At 21.1% G+C, this 22,730-nt stretch overlaps 1 protein-coding gene across 2 annotated transcripts; it reads left to right on the forward strand.

Moving 5' to 3' along the window:
* The first annotated feature begins 3,735 nt into the window (after positions 1 to 3,735).
* Positions 3,736 to 22,647, forward strand: LOC128965290 (bicaudal D-related protein homolog). 2 transcript variants are annotated; one of them, XM_054311938.1, is made up of 8 exons: positions 3,736 to 3,992; positions 4,117 to 4,598; positions 19,591 to 19,806; positions 20,050 to 20,166; positions 20,271 to 20,687; positions 20,882 to 21,097; positions 21,260 to 21,646; positions 22,340 to 22,647. In XM_054311938.1, the coding sequence occupies exons 2-8, from the start codon at positions 4,239 to 4,241 to the stop codon at positions 22,514 to 22,516; spliced, it is 1,890 nt and encodes a 629-aa protein (XP_054167913.1). In that variant the 5' UTR covers positions 3,736 to 3,992; positions 4,117 to 4,238; the 3' UTR covers positions 22,517 to 22,647. The 2 variants fall into 2 exon arrangements, with proteins under 2 accessions (XP_054167913.1, XP_054167914.1); XM_054311939.1 differs by lacking the exons at positions 3,736 to 3,992; positions 4,117 to 4,598 and adding an exon at positions 19,367 to 19,483 and having other exon boundaries at positions 22,340 to 22,645.
* Positions 22,648 to 22,730: the final 83 nt, after the last annotated feature.

Consider the following 22,730-nt stretch of genomic DNA (forward strand, 5'->3'; position numbering starts at 1 on the left):
TCAAAAGTCAAGCCCACAATGAAAGTTAAGTTTAAGGTTAAAGTTTATGTTATAACTTATGTTTTGTACAATCAAAATAAAATAAAAACATTTTATTTAAATAAAAAGAAATTTTTTTTTGCGTTAACAACAATTGATTTCATCAAATATTATTTTGATGCCAAATCTACACCCATAATAAAAACTAAACAAACAAAAAGTACCGCTTTTTAGTCAAAATAAAATTAATTGTAAAATTTCAACAAAAACCGTTAAACATGTTATCAAAACTAATGGCTAAAAGCTTATTGTTTCATTGAACTCCAAAATAATAACTGATTTTATTATTTATAAAAAAATTTAAATCGATAATATGCTTAGCAAATGATGGCCTCAGTCTAGACATTAATTTATTGTAATAATTGTTAGATAATTGAATTTAAAAAACCAATCACAACATGCAATTTAATTTTAATAATCTGAATTTAAAACACTAAATTATTATTATTATAAAAATCATTTTTAATGTCGATTGATTTATATTACTTATAAATTAAATTAAAATATATAACATGTATAACTGTGTATTTATATAATCAATTATCATAATGTAGATAATAAATTTTAATCTATGACATATATTAATCAAAATAATATTAGATAAGATACCATTAGTTATAAATAGTAATCTTTAATAACTTATATCAATATAAATGGGTTTAATTCATGCAATATTTAAGCGATTGGCAATTTTGTAGAATAAATTTTATAACAATATGTAATTAAATTTGTTAACTTTAAAAAATCGTTAAATTTTTTAATAAGTCAATCAATTAACTCAAACTATAATCTTTTAATATGTGTATCATTTAATCATTAGCTGTAACAAAGCATTTCTGTAAAAAAATTATTTCCTGTGAGTCTTCAATTGCTAATTCATATGAAAATAATTAAATTTGTTGTCTAATAATAGAAATGTTATTAATTGTTAGTAATCCTTGATAATTAATACTAAATTAATTTATAGATAATTAATTTAATTAACTGTAATTTACTTTTATTACTTATGATTTCTATAATTTAATATATAGATTTTTAAAACTAAAAAATTAATAATCTAAAATGATTTAAAGGTTTATTGATGTGATAATTTTTTATATAAATAAATAAAATAATAGTTTACAATTAATTTTAATTGTCACCCGAGAATCAGGACTCTGTTACCAACAAAATGTTTTAATAGTTTTATATAAATTTATATAATTCTGTTATTTATCATAATTTTAATATAATATTAATTTTATCAATTTTATTTTAATATTGTTTTATTAATTCTATTTAGCTATTTAACATCTATGCTGTTTTAATAATAAATTAAAAAATCGTTTAGTTAATAGATAATATAATTTTTGTAATTCTTGCATATCATGTCATATTGTAAATTATTTTTTAAAATGCTAATTAACCAAAAAGTAAACAATTTACTGTTAGTTTATATCAATTATATTGTATTAATAATATTATTATTAATTTTTAATTAATTATTATTATGATAAAACATATTTGTTTGCTGAATTTTTTAGTGTATTTAAATAAAAAATTTAATGTACTAAAGTTTAAGTGACAATTCATGTCAATTATAATTAATTATTAATTTTTAACGTTTCATTATATACATTATGTTTTATTTTTGAAATCTTATACAACATAAATATAAAGTTAAATATTTTAATCTTTCAATACATTTAATTAATAAACGTGACGATGAAATCAAAAAAAAAATTGTGCATGCATTTTTAAAGTATAATTTATTATAAATATTAAAAAATTTTTTTTTTATAATTATTAAAACTTGTTTAATATAATATAATTAACCAGTTGAGAATGCTATAAAAGCATTTCCATACGAACTCCTTGACTGATAAAAGAAAAAAAGTTCAAAAAAACCAGTTGAGAATGCTTTAAAAGCATTTCCATACGAACTTCTTAACTTAAAAAAGAAAAAAATCAAAAAAATTTTTTAGCAGAGCCTGGATTCGAACCTATGTCCTCGTGGGATAGACAGACAGATTTATAGAATGCATATATGATCTCCTTTCAGGAGTTCGTGAAAATCATACGACTTTAGATATTATTTGAATTTTAATACAAACTATAATATATATTTAAAAATTTAAAAATATTATGTATTAGTAAATAAAATAAACATACAGAACTTGAGTGTGTTTAAGATATTGTAATATTATAAGATTAATTAATAAATGAAAATTTTATTTACTTAATAAATTCATTTATTTTTAAAAATTATAAAACTAATAAAATATAAAAATAAAATATATTAAATTTATAAAAAAAGCATATTTAAAAAATTCTATGATACACAAACTGAAAATAATTTTTATTTTATTTATTTTGTAACTTTACTTTATTATTGATTCTAAAATATAATATATATATATATATATATATATATGATTATTGTTTTTACAAATAAAAAATTTAATAACAACATTCAATTGTCTCATCTCTTTATTAATTAAAAAAATATTAACATCAACATTATATTAAAGATTCACATCACATTTAAATCTAAACAAATTGAAAAATACTAAAAAGTGTAAAACATAAAATATTTTTTGTCAATTACAAAAAAAACATTTACAAAATTGTAATCAATTTAAATATTATTGATAGAATTCCTCGTCTAAAACATTCATAAATAATTCATTAGTTTTGAAAAAATTAATTCAAACCTAAAATTTCTAATATTTCTCATGTGATTTCAAAGTCAATGAGTATTTAACATTTGATTGATTTCTATGTTGAAAACTATGAGTATTTTCAGAGTCCTATCCTTTAAATCATATAAAAAATTATTTAAAAAGAATATAAATGAAAATTATATACAATAACAAAACAAAAGAAATTTTTATAAAAATATCTAACATTTTTTAATTTTTGAAAAGTTAGTAAAAATCGTGTGAATCGGAAATGAATATAAAAATTGGTAATAAATGTTTTTATAAGAAACAATTGTAATGCAAAAAATCTTTGATTAGTTTGTTTTGTTGTTTTATAGTAATATATAAAAACAGTTTACATAATAAATGTAAATTTACAGTATATTATACTTAACACTAAGACCGACAATTTTAATCATTAATAGACATTTTAATGTTTATCATGTTAATGTTGTTAAATATAATTTAAATCTTTTAAAAGTTAAACTTTAAATATATATAATTAAATAATATTTTTAAAAATTTAATGTTTAGCTTGTTGACATTTAAATAATGTATTTAAAAACTTAAAAACAATAAACAAAGCYGTATTGTACAGTATATTTTTAAAAAATAATTAGTGTAATTAAATATTTATATGAATTTATATTTGTGGTCCATATATATAATACATCCATAAATTGTTTGGTTATTAAATAAAAAGTTGGATTTTAATGGACAGAATTTAAATAAGAAATGACAAGAATAGGTATAACTGGAGAAAGAAGTTTAACACCGAAGCAAACAATGCATATCTCGTCATATTTTTTTGTGTTGCTGTCATACATATAAATTATAATACCTTTTAATACCTGTGCAAAAAAATATGTACATATGATAGGACACTCCCTCTAGAGAATAATAGAGTCCAATAGGGAGAGAAAACACATACTGAACGCCTTAGGCTAAAGGGGGACAACAATTTCTGGCTCAGGGATTGCAAAACATAGAGTGTGAGAGAGAGAGAGAGAGAGGCAATGTTTTTATGTGTATTAGTTTGTGTTACACTTGAGAACAGGTACTGTACCACAGCTACCAGTGCTGTACATTACTCAAACTTATGTCTCTGTCTTTTCTTACTTTTACTGTAATATCTATTACCATCCCATACGTTGTACTCAACTTTTTTCACACTCACCTGTAATATAAAGTTATATAATCGGCTGAGAAAATGTGTGCCTATATATCTCTAACTATTATCGACTGTTTACTTCACATTTGAAGTGAGAAACAGTAAGTAAATTTGAGAAAAGCTTTTTATTTTATTTTTGTGGTTATTATTTATTAATAGTTATTCAACTTAAAGGTAATGTAAGTTTTTTTGTGTAAAAAATATTTAAAAAAAAACAATTTACAGTAAAGATTTGTTTTGAGCCGATATTAAATGACATAATAAGAGTGTCTTTTGACAGAAATTAAAACAAAAATGATGTGATTTTTTTGTAATGATTATATGATGTTGTGGTAAAGTGGCAGACAATGATGCATCAAATAAGACATCAGAACAATACCATTGATGCCAGTGATGATAATCTTGTTGTCAAAGATAACGATGTGATTCGGGATAATAATAATTACCATAAAAGAAATGTCGCAAATCTTGACGACTTTATCTATGAATTGGAGAATAGAAACAGTGATACAAATGTTGTGACAAACTATAAAAAATCAGATAACATGACCACCAGTGAAGACAGTGATAATCTATTAATACAATTACAACAAAAAGAAAAGGATCTGATATTAGCCGCAGAATTAGGAAAGGCTTTATTGGACAGAAATGAAGAGTTAAGTCGAGCTAATGAAAGGATAGCTGAAGAATATTCACATAAATTAGAGGTTTGTTATACTATTTCATCACTTTATTGATGATATTTATCATATAAATATGTATTTGTGTTCATAAAACACAAAAATAAATTTTACTATTGAGTGGTAATTATTTACATAATTAAATCAAAAACATATTTAATAATAAGTTACATATTTTTTTTATTGTTTACATTGTATAGTAAAATTAAGTTCATTGTTTAAAAATACTAGTTTATGATCCTATTATTTGTATAAATAATAATTTATCTTTATTGCAATGCCATTAAACTAAAAGTCAATTATGAATACAATATACCAGTATATTAAAGCACAAATAATTTTGTAAACATAAAGCCATAGCTTATATTAAATATAAATAACTATTTTAAGAATATCTGTCAATATATCGATTATATATTTATATTTTTATGTTAATATCTTATTATAAATATTAATGTTTATAAAAGAGAGGACCGAGAGTATGAATATGGGATGAATTGTTAGTCAAAATTTGTTATATGTTTGATATGTGAATTGCATGCAATCATTTACCAACAAAACTCAATACACAATTCATTATTTATTTATGAAATGCTATTGACATTTAAAGGCCTGTGTTTGACTTTGTTTAGCACAAAAGCAATCATTTTATATATTATTATATTTTGTTATTATCTGAAAAAAACTTTTGGTAAATAAACATTTTTATAAGTGAAAGTCAATTAAAAAGTTACTTTTAAAAACCACTTATAGTGTATAAAAACAAATGAAAACTTTATGACATAAACTATAAACAATTCTCACAATAAATTTCTTATTATTCTCACTGTTGTTATAAAATACAAAAAAGAGTTGTATTTATATATAAATATAATATAATAATTTATATACAGCACAACATTTGTATAGAAAATTGAAAATTTCAAATTATTAAATAAAAGAGACAATTGGTTTCTCTGCTTTATTTCATATCTCAATTGAAATCTATTTATTCATACTATACATTGTATACAATATCAAAAGTTATAATAAAATGTAAATAAAAAACTTTTGCTTAAGGATTAAAGCCCGATATCTATTTAATTTTAACCCAAATAATGACACAATCGATATGTATATTACTTGTAAAGTTAAATAAAAATTATTGTCGATAAAATCGATGATTGCTATGATATCAAAAAATGTTGTATTATTTTTATGGTTTAAAGATCTTTTCATATAATTATAAAATAAATAGTTTTTATAATTTATTGCTTGTTTATTGTTATAACAAACCAAAATGTTTATAAATATATGTTAGTAACAAATAAAACAAAACAAAAAAGTTTATCATCAAAAACTATTCAAATTTGCACGAAATGATTTTTATTTTTACTGACAAATAAGTTTAGATAAAAAACAAAATATAAAATAATTATATCTTTCATGGGTTAAAATTATAATAATTTACTAAAATTAATTAATTAACCGCATCTATAAATATAATATAACAAATCATTGATATTAATATTAATAACTAACTAATAGCTTTTATTTTTGTGTACTAATCTAAACTTAGATCACATGAATAGCAAAATATAAGCCAACATAAAAAATGAATAATATATGTAACTAACAAATAATTTGAAACATAAATGAATTGCAAAATATAGCCAAAAACCGACTTTTAGTGCATTTTTATCAATAAAATGAAGTAATATTAAAGTCATTATTGAAATTAATAAAATTATTTCGTAGTATTTGTTGCTATGATGACGGCATTCAAAACAAAGACCAGGTGTATAATAAACTACATGAGCGCTGAATTGCGCGCTAAGTGTTACCTCAGCAATGGTTTTTGAGCTGACATTTACGGTAATGTGGTATTGAATGAAAAAAGTCTGTATCCTATCCTGTCTTGCATTACACGACACTACACTATATCCTGCAATATGTTGTCTTTTGAGAGGACTGTTGGGTCCTAAACGCTTAAACTATTCAAAGGAAGCGTTAGGTCCGTAACTTTACAGGCAGTCAATTGTGATGAATGAAATGCATGGCACAGACACCCATCAGCTCATAGGGCACCGGAACTTATGTTTACAGTGATATTCATTGATAGACTTTAACGACTGTGAAGAGGCCAACATAACAGCTGCACCGATAGCTAATAATACACACCAACGACACTGATGAGTGTCACGACCTTTGCTACCAACCAATAGTTTTAATGCTGTAATTGAGATATTTATGTAAAACATTCAAATGCTATTCATGTGGTATATGCTGTACTGTAGTATTGAAATGTAATAGACTATATAAATACTATAGATTAAGGTAACGCCAATTATATTTATAGCCTACTATATTATATGACAAATGCATTGCAGGTAAATGAGTGGCATATTTGCAAAAATGGGGTCAAAATTAGCTTTTGATGTAATGCTTTGTGTAGTCAATCCTTGACTTTCTATTAGCAAATAACCAATTTTTCAATTAGTTGTTTGTTTCTAATTATTTTTGTTATCAACTGAAAATTAAATGTCATTATGTCATTATATTTTCAAACAATTAAAATTACCATTATTACGTTATATATAAAATTTTATTACATTAAAATTTACTTGTTTTGAAAATGCAACTTAATTTGAATGCCTTATAAAATGGACAATTTGTTGGTCCAGTTGTCACACAAAAAATTGCAAAAATAGTTGTCAAATGAAAGCAAATGAAATGTAGAATATTGTATATAGTTTTTAAAAAACACTATTTATTACATAATGTATATAATATGTCATTTTATACAGTTTAACTTATTTTATTAAAACAGTTCAAAAACTAACAGTACTACTTTGATGACCTAACCTGTCATTTAAATACAACATTAAATAATAACATCAAAATAAAGTCGATAATATTAAGACATTTTGACAATTAGACAGCAAAAACAAAATAAAAATATATAATTAATACGTAGATTTAATATATATATTATTTATTATTTGTTTTGTTTTGAGGGATCTTTTTTCATCACTGTTTCCCTACTAATTTAAAATATTATATAATTTTCGTGATTAAAATTTAGGTCATATTAGTTGAACAGTTGATATATATTTTTATGTCATTATTTTTCCTAACACTATATAGAATTTCAAACAAAAAACATAATACATTATTATATATATTTATATTAAAAAAAATAAATTAGTGTTTTGGATAATAAGACCTATGTATGTATTTTATTATAAAGTTTCACTTTTGTTTAAATCCAAATACAGTATAATAAAACAGTATTTTCTAATAAGTCATATCCTAATTAAAGTATATAATTATACTCTATTTGAAACTAATTCACGCTTTATTTAATGCTTACTATTGATAACTACTGTACAGTATATTCAAAGAGGTTTATAATGAAGTTTCGGTTTAAACTTTTAAATTATGATAATTTTTTCTAATGGTGATTGTCAATGGATTTGCTGTATTGCAAACATATTGGTAGTAAAAATAATCGTTAAAGCAAACAATAATTAAACAATTTTTTAGTAATTAAATAAAAAATTACATACTGTAGAAAAAATTTGCATAAAAATTATTTACATAACTTTATATAATGAGTTAATTTTAACAAAATTAAATTAAATTAACAAATAAACTTACATTAAATATTAACGAATTATGAGAAATATATTATTAATTTCTAGTTTATATATATTATTTGCAATAATCAATGAATGCTTAAATTATCATCAAAATGGTTGAACTAAATTTTTTATAAAAGATTTTTTTCATGTCTTTTGTCGCGACCTTTAATTTACATTTTGTATACAATTTAAATCTATAAAAAAAATTTATCAGCAAATTAAAAACAAAACTTTTATTATTATTGCTGTTATTGTTTATCAAAATAAAATCAATGATTTTAAACAAATATTGATCGGATATAAATGTGTTTAGTGACCTGTTTGACAATTAATACAAATCACTGGACATTACATAAAATTAAATAAAAAATAAAAATTATCAATTTGTGTTAATAAGTAATCAGAACCATTGGAACCGATTATATTGCAAATCGTTTACTTAATTTATTTTTATTGCAAACCTAACTCTCATTAAACAAAACGTTTTGTAATCACTATTTATTGTATAATACTATAAAAGCGTTTTTTGAAATATAATAATAATTGCTAATAATTATAAAAAGTCAGCAAAAAAATCACATTATTTACATTAATGACATAAAATTACGTTATATATATATATATATAAATCTTGATTTTTATAGCTGTTGTGATAACTTCTAACCAATACATTAATTTTTGAAATCACAATAATAAATATACTGTAAAAATAATAACTGAAAATTTTATTCAAATAATATTTTAATGTTTATATTTGCGATGTAACTAAATATTAAGCGATTCACTCATACGTTTAGATTTCAATGAAATATTTTTATACCATTAAAAAATGATGGCATAATGTTATATAATATAAGCAGTAAAAAATAATTTCCAACAAAATTATGACTTAAATTAAGGGTCCACTCGAGAGTAAATGACTATAAATTAAGTGAAACTATTTTTATTCAAACATTATTTCCTGTTTCTCTCAAACTTTCTCGCAATTTAATGACAATGTAGTGCACTATTCATAGCATCTCCTAAATACTAAACCAACTGCCGACTCAAACTACAGTATAATTAAATGTGACTTCACGTTAGTTATTACATAATAATGTGATTTAAAAATTGGTCATTTGCTAAATAATACACACACATACGGTATATATATACTATAAATAAAGTATACAAAGTATACGGTATACATAATATTATTGTATTAAACTAATAACAATAAGAAACCAATCAATACTATTATCATTATATTTGGGTGGATATACTTTTTCAAAAGAAAGATTGATTATTATTAATAAATTATTAATATAATCGCATCATTTTTGTTATACATTATAATGAGTTATAGCATGCAATCTTATGTGTTTGACATTTAATTAAATTGTTTTTTATATAAAAAATATTTTATCTATTTAATCAAACAAAAGTCATATTTAGTTTATATTTTATTTTTTTGAATTAGAGTTATAGTATTTCAATATAATATTACTTTATGTTTTAAGTTTAATTATCGCTACTAATGCCAAAATTTTAAATGAAAAGTTAATGAAATCAAAGTTGTTAGAAAATAGCTAAATTACAAAAGTAATAAATTAAAGTTTATTATATTAACAGTTAGCTTTGTTGAAATTAGTATCATAATAATATTATTAGATAATTCAAACAAATATTATTGGATAAAATAGCATTTTTTTGTAAAACTTGTTTTAAATTGTATCTTAAATATATGAATAATAATGTATTTTTATATTCAAATGGCTAATAAACTTTTAGATACAGACATAATACATAAATATATATTTTAAGATTATACTTAACCCAAAGTGAATGAAAAGGATTTTTTATTTATTAATAAAAGAAATTATTTTTTAGTATTTATATACAGAGTATTTACAATACAGTATAATACTACTACAATATCTTTTTATTATAGTTAGGTTATCAATAAAATATTTAATTATTGCTTCAAAAAATAGAAACTATACTCAACATTAAAATACCTGGATATATGTTAAAACAGGTTATATAATTGAAAATTTTCTAATATTATAAAAAGTCTTAATTAAGTATATAAATTGATTTACAAAAGTTTCAATAATTGAGTATTGAAAACTAAATTACATTGTATCAATATTTTCAAATAAACAATGATTTTTGTTAAATTGTTGAATTAGCCAATAATTAAATTAAACTAATAAATAGGAAGTCAATTATAGATCTATTATTATTGTAATTATATTTTTAAAAATTTTTAGAGAAGATAGCCTTGATTTTGGTTTAAAGCCAATTGTTGACTTAATTATTTCAAAATTTATTTAATGTGTTTTTTGAGATTAATGTTTTGAAATAATTTTTCCTAAAAGGCAAACCTTAGACAAAACGATAAAATATTGTATATTATATAATGATATTTGAAATATAATAATAAAATATTTCATTATTGAAGTGCATTAGTGGGAGACAAGAGGTGTGGATCGGTGTTGTGTCGCACCGTTACTATCAAATGTCTTTCTTTATGTCATATTTCATGTATTTTTCTCTATAGGAAGTAATGAACAGTTAGTTCTGATTGTTATTTAAATCAATATAATATAAAAATTATATACAATTTTTTAATAAGAATCTAAATTTGTATTTTTATGAATATTTAAAATTCATTTCTTTCATTACTATGAGTTTGGCCCTAAAGTTGTTGAAAATCAGGTTAAACTGTTATTAACGCCTTTCTCATCATTTTTATAATGAAAGCCATAAACATCTGATTACTTCAAATGTATGTCTACTTTCGTCTTTTGTAATCTTCATATTGTTTAAGGTTTTTTAAAAATGTTATTTAAACAACAAAAAACATTGGTTTACAAAAAAACAAAGAAAAAATAAATTATGAAATATATATTATTGATATAGATATGGATAATCAAAACACGGAAATAAAGTTATAAACAGAAAATTGAATGATTTTTTTCAAACCAATAATTCATACATTGAGACAAATAATAGCAAATACTTATAGTTTTTTATTCATTGTAGTTAATAAATGATAGAAAAATTGAAATCTTATTCTCTTAGCTTTTAATTCAATGGCTAATTTTAGTATCACTTTTTTATTTAAAAAAACCTGATATATAGGTCATTGTGTAATTTTATTGTTACTCACAAAAACATAACTACTTTAGGCTATTGAGCGCTTAGCCTATCAATTGAAAAGACACTTCACTACAAACTTTTTAATTTGTGGTCATTACTCCTGTTTTATTGTATACTCCGATTCATTTCACTATAATATCATTTTGTGTATAATATTGTATTATTATAATAATTGATGAAATTTATGCTAATTTAAATGCTTATATAAAAAAATCAATTATTTGAATGATTTATTCAAATGTAAAATACATATATAAGGGAAAATATTAAAATAAATTAGCATTAATTTATATGAAAAACTATAAAATTTAAATTCAATTATTTGTTATGTTAGGCATTGTATTCATATTTATTTAAAATCACATTAAAAACATTATTATATAATAACTCGTTTTGTTGATATTGTATTTTTATAATATTTTCAAAAATTATATTTATTTACACAAAACAAAATATATTTTTCATTAAATATAAAATAATTTTGACTGATATTTAATTAAAATTTTATAAATATAAAAACAACAACTAAATATATAATATAAGTTAAATTAAAATTTTGGCAAATAAATGACAAAAATAGGTTTAATTTATCATACGGTTAGTGAATTTCAAAGTGATATATAATTTTTGGTAATTTTATGATTTGTCTGTATTTATATTGAATCATATAAAATGATTAATAGATTTGGTTTTCAATTTATTTAACAATATGTTGTTTACACAAATTTTATAATCAGAATAGATTTATTTGTTCAGTTAATTTGACTCATAAAATGCATGAGTTATTAATTTTAACAAAATAATAATAATAATAATAATAATAATAATAATAATAATAATAATAATAATAATAATAATAATAATAATAATAATAATAATAATAATAATAATAATAATAATAGCTAATAAAATTAGTGAATTGGTTTCAATTGTTTAGATAAGTTACTGACTTTTTAATTTTTTGTTTAATTTTTATACCTATCAATCGTCTCTATACTAATGTGACTTTTGTTTTATGCATTATATACTGTATATATACTGTATATACCTGTAGTTATATACAGTTAATATAATTTACAATTTATATAAACAAAAAATAAACTATATCATAAAACTATAATTAACTGAGCCTAAATTAATAATATAAATCGCTTTAAAACTTATAATTAATTTATAAATTGTATTGATTGCATAGTATAAATAATGAATAATTAAAATGAGTGATAAATTAAAATGCTAGCCTTGTTGTTACAAATTATTGATATTTTTTAATCCAAATGTAAGCCATATTAGTCATTATTTGGAAATAATTACATTATTAATAGAATAATAGTAATTAACATAAATATTATACATGAATATAATCTTCAAGTTTAATCACACCGCCAACGCTATTGTTACCTTCAAATCTATTTTTTTACTTATTTAATACATAAAATCTCATTTTGTGATATAACTATTGTATTATTGATACTTAAATTATTGTTTTTAAGTCAAATCAATTTGTATAATTGAATCATTACTTGTTAGCGAAGATACTATTTACTTTTGAAAATATTGAGTATTGCATGCATTTGATACTAAAAATAGATTAATAGTTTTGTTAAGAAAATATCCAAAAGTAAATATTTATTTTTTATTATATGCCTGTAATACTATAAGTTAAATACCAAATGATTATAATATAACGCAATTTAAAGTCTAATTTCAAACATATTGTACTTTTATTTTGAGTCAGTTTCCGAATCCTTGAATTATATGTATTTTATGGTATAAAAGATAAAGGATTTATCTTATTGTTCAACAAATTACATACAATTGAAGGGCAAAAAATTAATGACAAATACAATTTTTTATAGTATAAAGTAATAACTAAAAGTCCATAATAAATGTCATTATTTAAACCAATTTTTTATTATTATTTAATAAAACTATATATTTCAGTTTAAGTCATTTGAAATTCAAATTTTGAATATAAAATTAAAGTGTTTGTTATCCTTGAAAGTCATGAATAGTTTGAACTTTTTTCTTTGTGTTTAGATTTTGTGTATTTGTGTTTGAAATTTAAGCCAAAACTTGAGTAAAGTAACAATAAAATAACTTATTATTTATTAAATGAAAATAAACTTTATATGTTTGATAATTTAGAAAAAAGTTATAATTATTATTGTTGCTTAATAATAAATATCTGGGAATATTAATAGAAAATTCCCTAATTATTACTCATTGAGTCTCTAAACTACAATCAATTAATAACTATCAGTTCATACAAATATTATAAAACTCTTTAATAATTTTTTTATCTTAAGTTAAATATTAATACAATATTTTATTTGCCAGTGTTTTGCATCCTAGACATCATTAAAAGACTATTTATTATAAGCAAAAATAAATATAAAAATATGTATTTTTTGAAATTAAGTATAATTTGTTAAAACAATAGGAAAATAAAAATTTTCGTGGAAAGTTTTTATTACCTATAAAAATAAAATACTATTCATAAAATTATAATACTATTTAATATAATATTATATACAGAAGTTGGGAATAACATAATGAGCAAATTTTTTTTAAATTTTAAAACCTTTCTTTATTTAAATTTATTTTTACTAGTATAACATGGGTTTTAATTAGTATGTTAATTTTATTTGTAGAAAATTAATTAAAATTATTAAAAATTAAAAATGTTTTAATACATTATATACACGATATTTTTTAGTCAGAGATGTGTTATATTGTGAAACCAAGTGATAAACCTCTGAATGAAATTAATGTACGTTTAGTTAAGTTATAATATTTTACATAAATTTTAAATCAATCAATTTTTTAAAGAAAACACTTTATAAAGTTTATGTTATAATAGTTTTTAATGATTTTAATAGTTTGATTTCACTTTGGTTTTTACTTTGTTAACAAACCATATTTTTGCAGAATTTTAATGGGCTTTAATTAAAATTTTTAGTCGTGTATAATATTCACGATTTGCTAAATCTTAGACAATAGGATGCCATCACTCCAGTGGCAGATATCTAACACCGATTTCCTTATTTAATCTCTCTCTCTCTCTCTCTCTCTCTCTCTCTCTCGTGTTTTATGACTCTTTTTGCTTTTCATTATAATTAACAATAACAATAAATAACAATAAAATAAATCAAATAATAAAAAATATATTATTAAAAATATGATTTTATAGAAATCAGTACTTTTTATCTGAAAATATATACAAAATATAATAATTATGTCACTATTTATATGATAATAATCTCATACATGATGGCTGTTCAGGTCAACCCTAAATCACAGATTAAGGTCTGTAAATGACTGAAATTTTATTTGAAAGTTATATATCTTTTTAAAGTATATAAATATATACTGTATATATTATATACTATATAATATTGTTAATCTAAAGTTTATTATAATATAATATTTACTAATAAAATACAAATTTATTTTTAATTATGATAACAATAACCTTTTAAATTTATAACCCGATTGCTTGTGTTTTATTTGTTTGTGACATTATTTCATAATATTTTAACTATAATTTAGATTTTCTCATAACTTGATGGTCAACTATATGTAATATATACAGTATATCCAAATATATTGTTTATTGAACATAATTATTTAAATTTTATGATTTGATGAATATATTAAGCTCTATGTGTATATTAATATAATAATATTTAATCAAAAAATATGTCAAAAACTAATAAACTTGTTTTGTTATGTTCATTAACATTGCCTTCATATAATGTCTTCACATAATTATTATACAAATTGGTAAATAAAACATTTGAGTTTCTCAATGTCATCATAAAAATAATTTAATCAATATATTGATTAAAATTATCAACACATAATTCATATTGTTTGTACTGTATTTATATAGAGTATGAATTTCATTTGAATAACTAATCGATATTAATATATATATATATATTATTATTATTAAAATAATAACAAACATAAAATAATATTTTTATAAAACTGTATTGTAGTATCATAATGATAACACATTTTATTTCAAGTTTAAGAGCTTATCAAACAAAATTTAATTATTTTGTTATCAATATATCTAAAACAAAATTAAATTAAAATTATTGTCGAGTTAATCAACTATTAGATTTAGTTTCAGAAAACTTTTTTTTAAGTGTTACACAAATCACGCAATTGATCTTATAATAAGACAAATTAATTGAAATTTTTCTTAACTTAATTATATTGTTAGTCAATTTAAAAAAAAAAGTTTTATCAAAAGTCTAATTATACTATAAATAGAAGATAAATACAAATCTGTTTGAGAACCTAATCAATTACTGTATGATATTTAGCGTATTTTTAAATAAAACTCAGTTATAACTTATAATAGGTTGCAATAGCACAAAATAAGTGAAAACATAACGTTTTGGTTAAAAATTAGCCAAAAAACAAGTCATACAAAGTTCCGATAACTAAAACTTTAATTTAATTATTATTTACAAACAAATGTTTAAGTTTTTGTGCGTAAAAAATAAGCAAAAAAAGTTAAGATCAAATCATTTGAAAAACATTGTAATTTACAATACAATCACTTCCTATGTTATGTTGAGAGAAAAATATATGTAAAACATAATGTTTTGTTTTCAAAGATAATATATTTAAACAAAAACTATCCGTTTTTGAAATGTAATCAATATTATTATATTGCATATAATGCTTACAAAACGTGATTAAATAAAAACTACTGATAAAGTACTTAAATACTTTAATCATTTAATACGCGGTTTTTAATTTTCTCAATTTAATATATTGTTTATAATTATTTCGATTAGAAAATTACTTAATAATCGACAAAATTTCCCTTTTATAGATGTAATTGAAAAACGAGTAAAAATAAGTCATTAAATATTTTATACTACAATAATTGCAATCCTTATCAAACTATTGATGCGTTTGAATCATTGAATTATCAAAATCTTTTGAAATTTTATTTTTTAAAGTATTTATAACTTATTGTTATTTTGGTAAACCATATGTGATAAATAATAAATTTCTAAACTATAAAAGAAAAGTTTTTTTTAAATTGAAAATATTTTTTTAAATATTATTTATACTTCAGATAAATTCATATAATTAATTTCTCGCATATTATCAATTTGATGAATTAATTAGATTTGTAACACGCGTTTTATTAGCTGATTTTTTAGATTTGATTTTTAAAAAAAGATAAATTAGTTTTTTTATTTACTAGGCCTAAGAAACAACATTTTTAATCTAAAGTTGTCATTTGTTTAGATATCTAATACTGATTGATGGTATGGTTAAAACTAATTATTTTAATCTATAATAAACATATAAGTTATTGCAATTGAATATAAAGTTTATAGAAAAATATAAGTTTTTATATGCGAATATGAGTTTTTATGTTTAAAAAAATTAAAAGATATGGTTTTCAATTGTTTTATCTTTTTTTAGATATACTCGTTTTATATAGTATTAAATTTTTAAAAAATAAATGACAGGAAATAATAAATATTAGATTCTTTACAGTATAATCACAAAATAAACAAATCAGAAAAAGTTACAAATAGTTTTTTATTTCTATTGATATAATTTATATATAAAATAAATATGATATATATTATAATATTATAAAAATTATTTATAATTATATATTATATATTTTAATTTGCAAAAATTATTATTCAATATTTTTGTATAATTAAAATAATTATATTAAAAATATCAATATATAAAATGGTCGAGCCTTTACCTCTCCCTATGATTTATAAATGCTTTATCTTTAATTTATATAATATAATTTTTATGATAAATGAATTTATTATTTAGATTATAATTATGCTTATTAAAAAAATAATAATTAAAATAATAAAATAATATTATTTTTTAACAGTTAAAATCAGCTGCAAGTTTAGCTAAAACAAAAACATTGATTGTATAAAAACAAAAAATACAGTTATAAATGATTTAATGTTATATAATATTATGGCATAAAATCTTCAAATTAAGTATTTCCTTAGAATTTACAACCAATTATTAGAGCATTTAATACAATATAATAATAATAATCAGTTAATATAAAAAACTTGTTTTTAAACACACATTTCACAAAATATTGTATTCAATCACTTATGAAATGTTTTGTAAGTTCACAAAAGATAACTATTTTTTATTAATCGATTAAGATTTTACTTTTTGTACAATAAATATATTGTCAAATGTTTAATAAAAAATAATAAATAAATAATAATAACTTTGCGTTTAATTAAACAAAAAACTAACATTTCATTTCAATTCGTATTTTAAATTTTTTTTTAAAGATATTATATATAATATAGTTTTGTAACTGAAAGTAATGACATATCTATTAATTTAGATGTTTCACCAAAAATCGGAACAAAATAACTAATAAATCAAAATACATATTAAAAATACAAATTTAAAAACTTTAAAAAATACTTCAAATTATAGTATGGATTGAAGTCAATCATATAAATAGAGCAAAGCGTTCATAATATTTATAATAGTATTGTTATTATACCGGTATAGTACTGTACATCAGTCATACAAATATTTATTAGATTTGTTTTAAAAATTAGTTTTCATTTATGAAAAACTAAATTTTTGTTTAAAATATTAAAATTTTCATTGAACTAATTTTATATAATTTATATATAATTTTATTTCCATCCTCAGCAATCAACTTTTAAAATAAAATATTATAACAATTTTTATTAATGTTTTAAATGAAAATGTTATTTAAATAATTTATAAAGTAAACCATTTTGTCTATTTATGTAAAAGCTTAATATAAGTGCTTTTAAACAATTTATGCCCAAAATTATAAAGAAATGGGTGTTTTTAAAAATTACATTTATTTTTATTTAGCATTACATTTGCATTTAGTTAAGTGTTTGTAACTTATTATAGACTTTAAGCAAAATGACAAAAACCATGAAAATATTAAAATCTTGTTTACACTTATATAACAAAACAATTGCATGAATGGGAAGGTTATAAACCCTTAGTCTAACAATAAATAGTATTATAATAGTATTGTATTTATTTTTATATATATTGTTGTTGTTATCGATGTTTTCAGTCATTTTGATGGCTAGAGTTTGCGGTTCAAAGAAAGCTAAAGTCATTTAAATAATAATTTGATTAAACGATAATACAATACAATATATATGAACGATAGTAAAGTTTTTTTAGAGGAACTTTCAAATTATAAATGATTTTACATTAATTAGTTTTTGTTCACATGAATAATCAATTGGATCAATGCATCAATGGATGGATTGGTATTACATTATTTGATTATATCAGTTAATATTTGCTAATCTATGGCTCATTGATAATCGTAGTGATGATGAGCTTATGATCTCTGTTTTCAATAGATTAGAGTCAATACCCCATAAGTTTCATAATTCATAGATTTTATGTTAATTAGAAATTTTCTGTCAATTCATTTGTACACAAAGTAAAAGTAAAATAAAAAACAATATTATTAAAAGATTAATTAAATTTTCTATTAATTATGCTTTACTTTGAAATTATGTAAAAAAATTATTTCTTTAAATAAATAAATTTGTTATTTATAGCCCATTTGACTATCTATGAGTAATATTTCCATAAATGTAAACTAATAAAAATTTTACACAAAAAATATTTTGATAATTTGAATATTAAAAAGGATTTTTAGAAAAATAATTATTACTAAATACTAAAATTATTTTTTTATTAAAAATTTAAATAAATCATTAATGGGCGTCTTTATTATGAGTATTAATTTATTTGTATTTAAATTTGACAAACGTGTCTTAACTATAGATAATCATAGTTATTATAAACTTGAATAAATTGATAACTCAATCATTAAAAATGATAAGCATTTAAATCTTTTCAAATAAAACTTTAATAAACTAAACCAATGAGTATTAATGTTTAACATTTTGTAAGATAAATCAATTATTAAAATGTCAAAATTGTGATCAATTTTTGCCGATTAGTATCAAAATTATTTATTACAAAATGTTGCCAAATGTGTCAACAAATAACACTTTATATAATTTTATTAACTCTATTCAAAACACATTATTATCACTTTTGCAAACTATTACTAGCAATAGATTTATGGTTATTATTGTTAATATTGTTAATAAATTTATCAATAATTTTCAAAAATAAAATATAATAAATGGATTATTTGTATTAATGATATTATTATTTGATTTGATGTTTAGATTCTTGAACAGGAAAAGTATGGATTGAGGAGGAAATTAGAGACTCTTGAAGGCGATTACGACGGAAGACTTAGTGAATTGCAAACCGATCTCAAGTGTGTCCGACAAGAGCTGGAATCGCAACAACAATATACTAAACAAATTGAATCCGAAAAAAATAAGATAATTCAGGAATTAATTGAACAAAACCATAGACTAACTAATGAACTCAAACAGGTTTAGTCAAACATTTTTTAATTGATTCTTATATTTTTTAAATAATTAAATTTACGCTATATTTTATGTGACAAAAGAAAAATTCATGTTTTTATCAATTTTATCATAAAATATAATATTAATTATAATAATATGGAGGAAATATTTGCAATAAAATAAGAATAAAAAATATTAATACATTTTGAGATTTTTATAACAAATATAAGAAGTGATAATAAAATATTTTGATTTATTTTGAATCAGTCAACAGAAACGGAATCGTTATTAGAAAATCAATTGCAGACACTTCGGGACCAATTCAACGTCAGACGAACCAATCTTAACGATCATATCGACCAACTCGAAGGACTCAGAGAAGAGGTATTTAAGATTTAACGATTATAACCCAATTTATGTCAAAAATTGTGTCAAATCATAAACTTATAATTATTTGTTTATTGTTTTGTTTTTGATAACATTTAAAGATAAATTTGTTAAGCAAAAGAAAGGGTGATTTGGAGAGAAAGATCTCATCATTAACTCAGGACAGGGAACACCTCAATGTTTCCCTCGAGGAGTCCAGTGATAGGATATTCTTATTGGAGAAACAGTTACAACAACAAGAACTCGAGTTAAGGACACAACATAAAGACTTGGATGAGTTAAGACACGCCAACACTCAACTGCAAAACAAAATGGATGTATTGTCCAGAAAAACTGTGCCATCAGATCACTATCTCAATGGTCATCATTCGTTGTTCAATGAAATTGAGATGTCTTCTCAATCGTCAAACGATGAAGACTTGAGATCATTAAATGGCAGAATTGATGACAACGAAGACGAGATCTATTGCGACGAAAGGGATTCGTCTTATAGTTCATCTCAAAGCGATTCCTCAAAAGTATTACATATTTTATTATTAACTTTAAATTTAATCTTTTAATATTAAACATTTAAACATAAAGTAAACATCAAATTAACCACAATTTTCTAGTTATAACATATTTTGACAGCAATACAAAACAGTGGTTATACCGTATAATATATGACATGACATAACTTATTAAAACAAAATTTATTTTATTAAATGATTAGTTAAGACAAGAACTCGTTGAGGTTTACCAACTACTGAGACAAACGTATCACGATTTGCACCGAAAGAAGGATAATAGCGGTAATTTCAACTCAACGCAAGACAGCGGAATCCCTGACGAACAGCCAATCCATCAAATAAAGAGCGGAATGTTTAAGACTATTGTCAGAGACCTCATCTCTATTCTCAATGACTTAAATTCAGACTTCACTGAAATGGTATTAATAATAGCTTTTTTATTGTCTTTTATTATTTCTAAACCATATCTCATATTCAGTAAAATGACATTATTTTTTAAAACAATGACCTGAAAAAAGTAATTTATAATTTCAATGACATGACAATTGTGTTTTTGTTTGTTTGTTTGTTTAACTTCATAGGTTTGCCTGTCGTGTCAAACGATTGCCAACGACAGATGTGAACTCGAAAGGTTAAGAAAAGAGGCTAAAGAGCAAAGCGAACAATTAAAGAAATCATTGGATCAGATCACCGAAATGACCAAACGATTGACAATTCAAGAGTCAGAGCTGAACGCCATTAAGGAAGAGAAAGAAATACTAAAATGTGATATTAATAACTCTAATGGTTTGGCCAAAGATGAGATAGTGAAGAGAGCCTGGGAGGTCAGGGATCAAGCAGTCAAACGTAAAAACAATGTCGAAGTAGAGCTGGCAAAGACCAGGATTGAAGTAATGCATATTAATAGTCAACTTTTGGAAACTATTCAACAAAAGATTGAATTATCACAACAACTGGAACAGTGGCAGGTATGGTATGGTATGGCATGGGATGGCATATATATTATGCTATAGTTATTCAATTGTTACTATCTTACAGTAATATAAATACACTTAAGACTTACTACTTATACAGTATATACTGTACTGTATTATATATATTAGGCCATCCCTGTTGAGTCTTAACAATCACAAGTTTTATACTTAATCACACTTTTGCTAAAAAACTAAATTCATACACAAAAATAAATTACATTACTATAGATTTCAGTTTAATAATAATAATATATTATTATTATTAAAATAAATAAAATCTACTAAAAATACTGAAAATAGATTTTAATATAAAAAGTGCAAATGTTTTGTAACATTTGTAGTTAAAACCTGTTTTTATAATTAGTTTTCTTATATTAATTCATTTATTGTTTTTAAGTTACTCTCATTTCATTTATTATAATTATTATTTACTACATTTTAATTTTTTTATTATTATTATTATTTACAATGTTATAAATAGAGATGAGAATTTAAGGGAAAAAATTTGATTATTAATGTTTAATCTATTTTTAATATTTAATTTTTAATAAATTATATGTTTATAACTATATTTAAAAACATTTACTGAAAATATTAATTTAAATTAGTTTTAATACTAAATTATATAACTAAGTTTTATATATGTAAATTATTTTAATATCTTTATTTTAAATTTGTATTTTATAGGTCGATATGCAGATACTTTTGGATGAACAGCTCAAGAGTAAGCTAACGTCTCAAGAGTCAGGAGACAAAAGAAGAAATGGTGACACAAATGGCATGAATGGGACCGCAATTACCAATAATAAGACAGTTATGTCTCGCGGCAACAAATTGCTGAGACTTTTAAGATATAATAATTGAATAACTGGTCAGTGATGTGATCTTTGAATTACATTTCAATACATTTTAAAAGCAGACTGTGATATAATACATAATTAAATTTCAAGTATAAACTTAACAAAAGTGCCTCAAAAATGGCTCTTAAGTTAATTATTGGCAAAGTTACTGATTTATTTGAGAAAATGATTTATATAATTAAAAAAAATTGTAAATCAAATTAAAGTACTTGTAGTAT

The sequence above is a fragment of the Oppia nitens genome, unplaced genomic scaffold, assembly GCF_028296485.1.
Source record: "Oppia nitens isolate AA-2021 unplaced genomic scaffold, nextdenovo-longstitch-racon4-pilon3 scaffold17_pilon_pilon_pilon, whole genome shotgun sequence".
Classification (NCBI taxonomy): domain Eukaryota; kingdom Metazoa; phylum Arthropoda; class Arachnida; order Sarcoptiformes; family Oppiidae; genus Oppia; species Oppia nitens.

What these genes read in the sequence shown, in the direction of transcription:
- LOC128965290 (XM_054311938.1), top strand. Translation starts at nt 4,239, where the DNA reads ATGATGCATCAAATAAGACATCAGAACAATACCATTGATGCCAGTGAT. An exon ending in CTCAAAGCGATTCCTCAAAA is followed by an intron (nt 20,688 to 20,881) that starts GTATTACATATT and finishes TTAAATGATTAG; the next exon opens with TTAAGACAAGAACTCGTTGA. An exon ending in ATTCAGACTTCACTGAAATG is followed by an intron (nt 21,098 to 21,259) that starts GTATTAATAATA and finishes TTAACTTCATAG; the next exon opens with GTTTGCCTGTCGTGTCAAAC.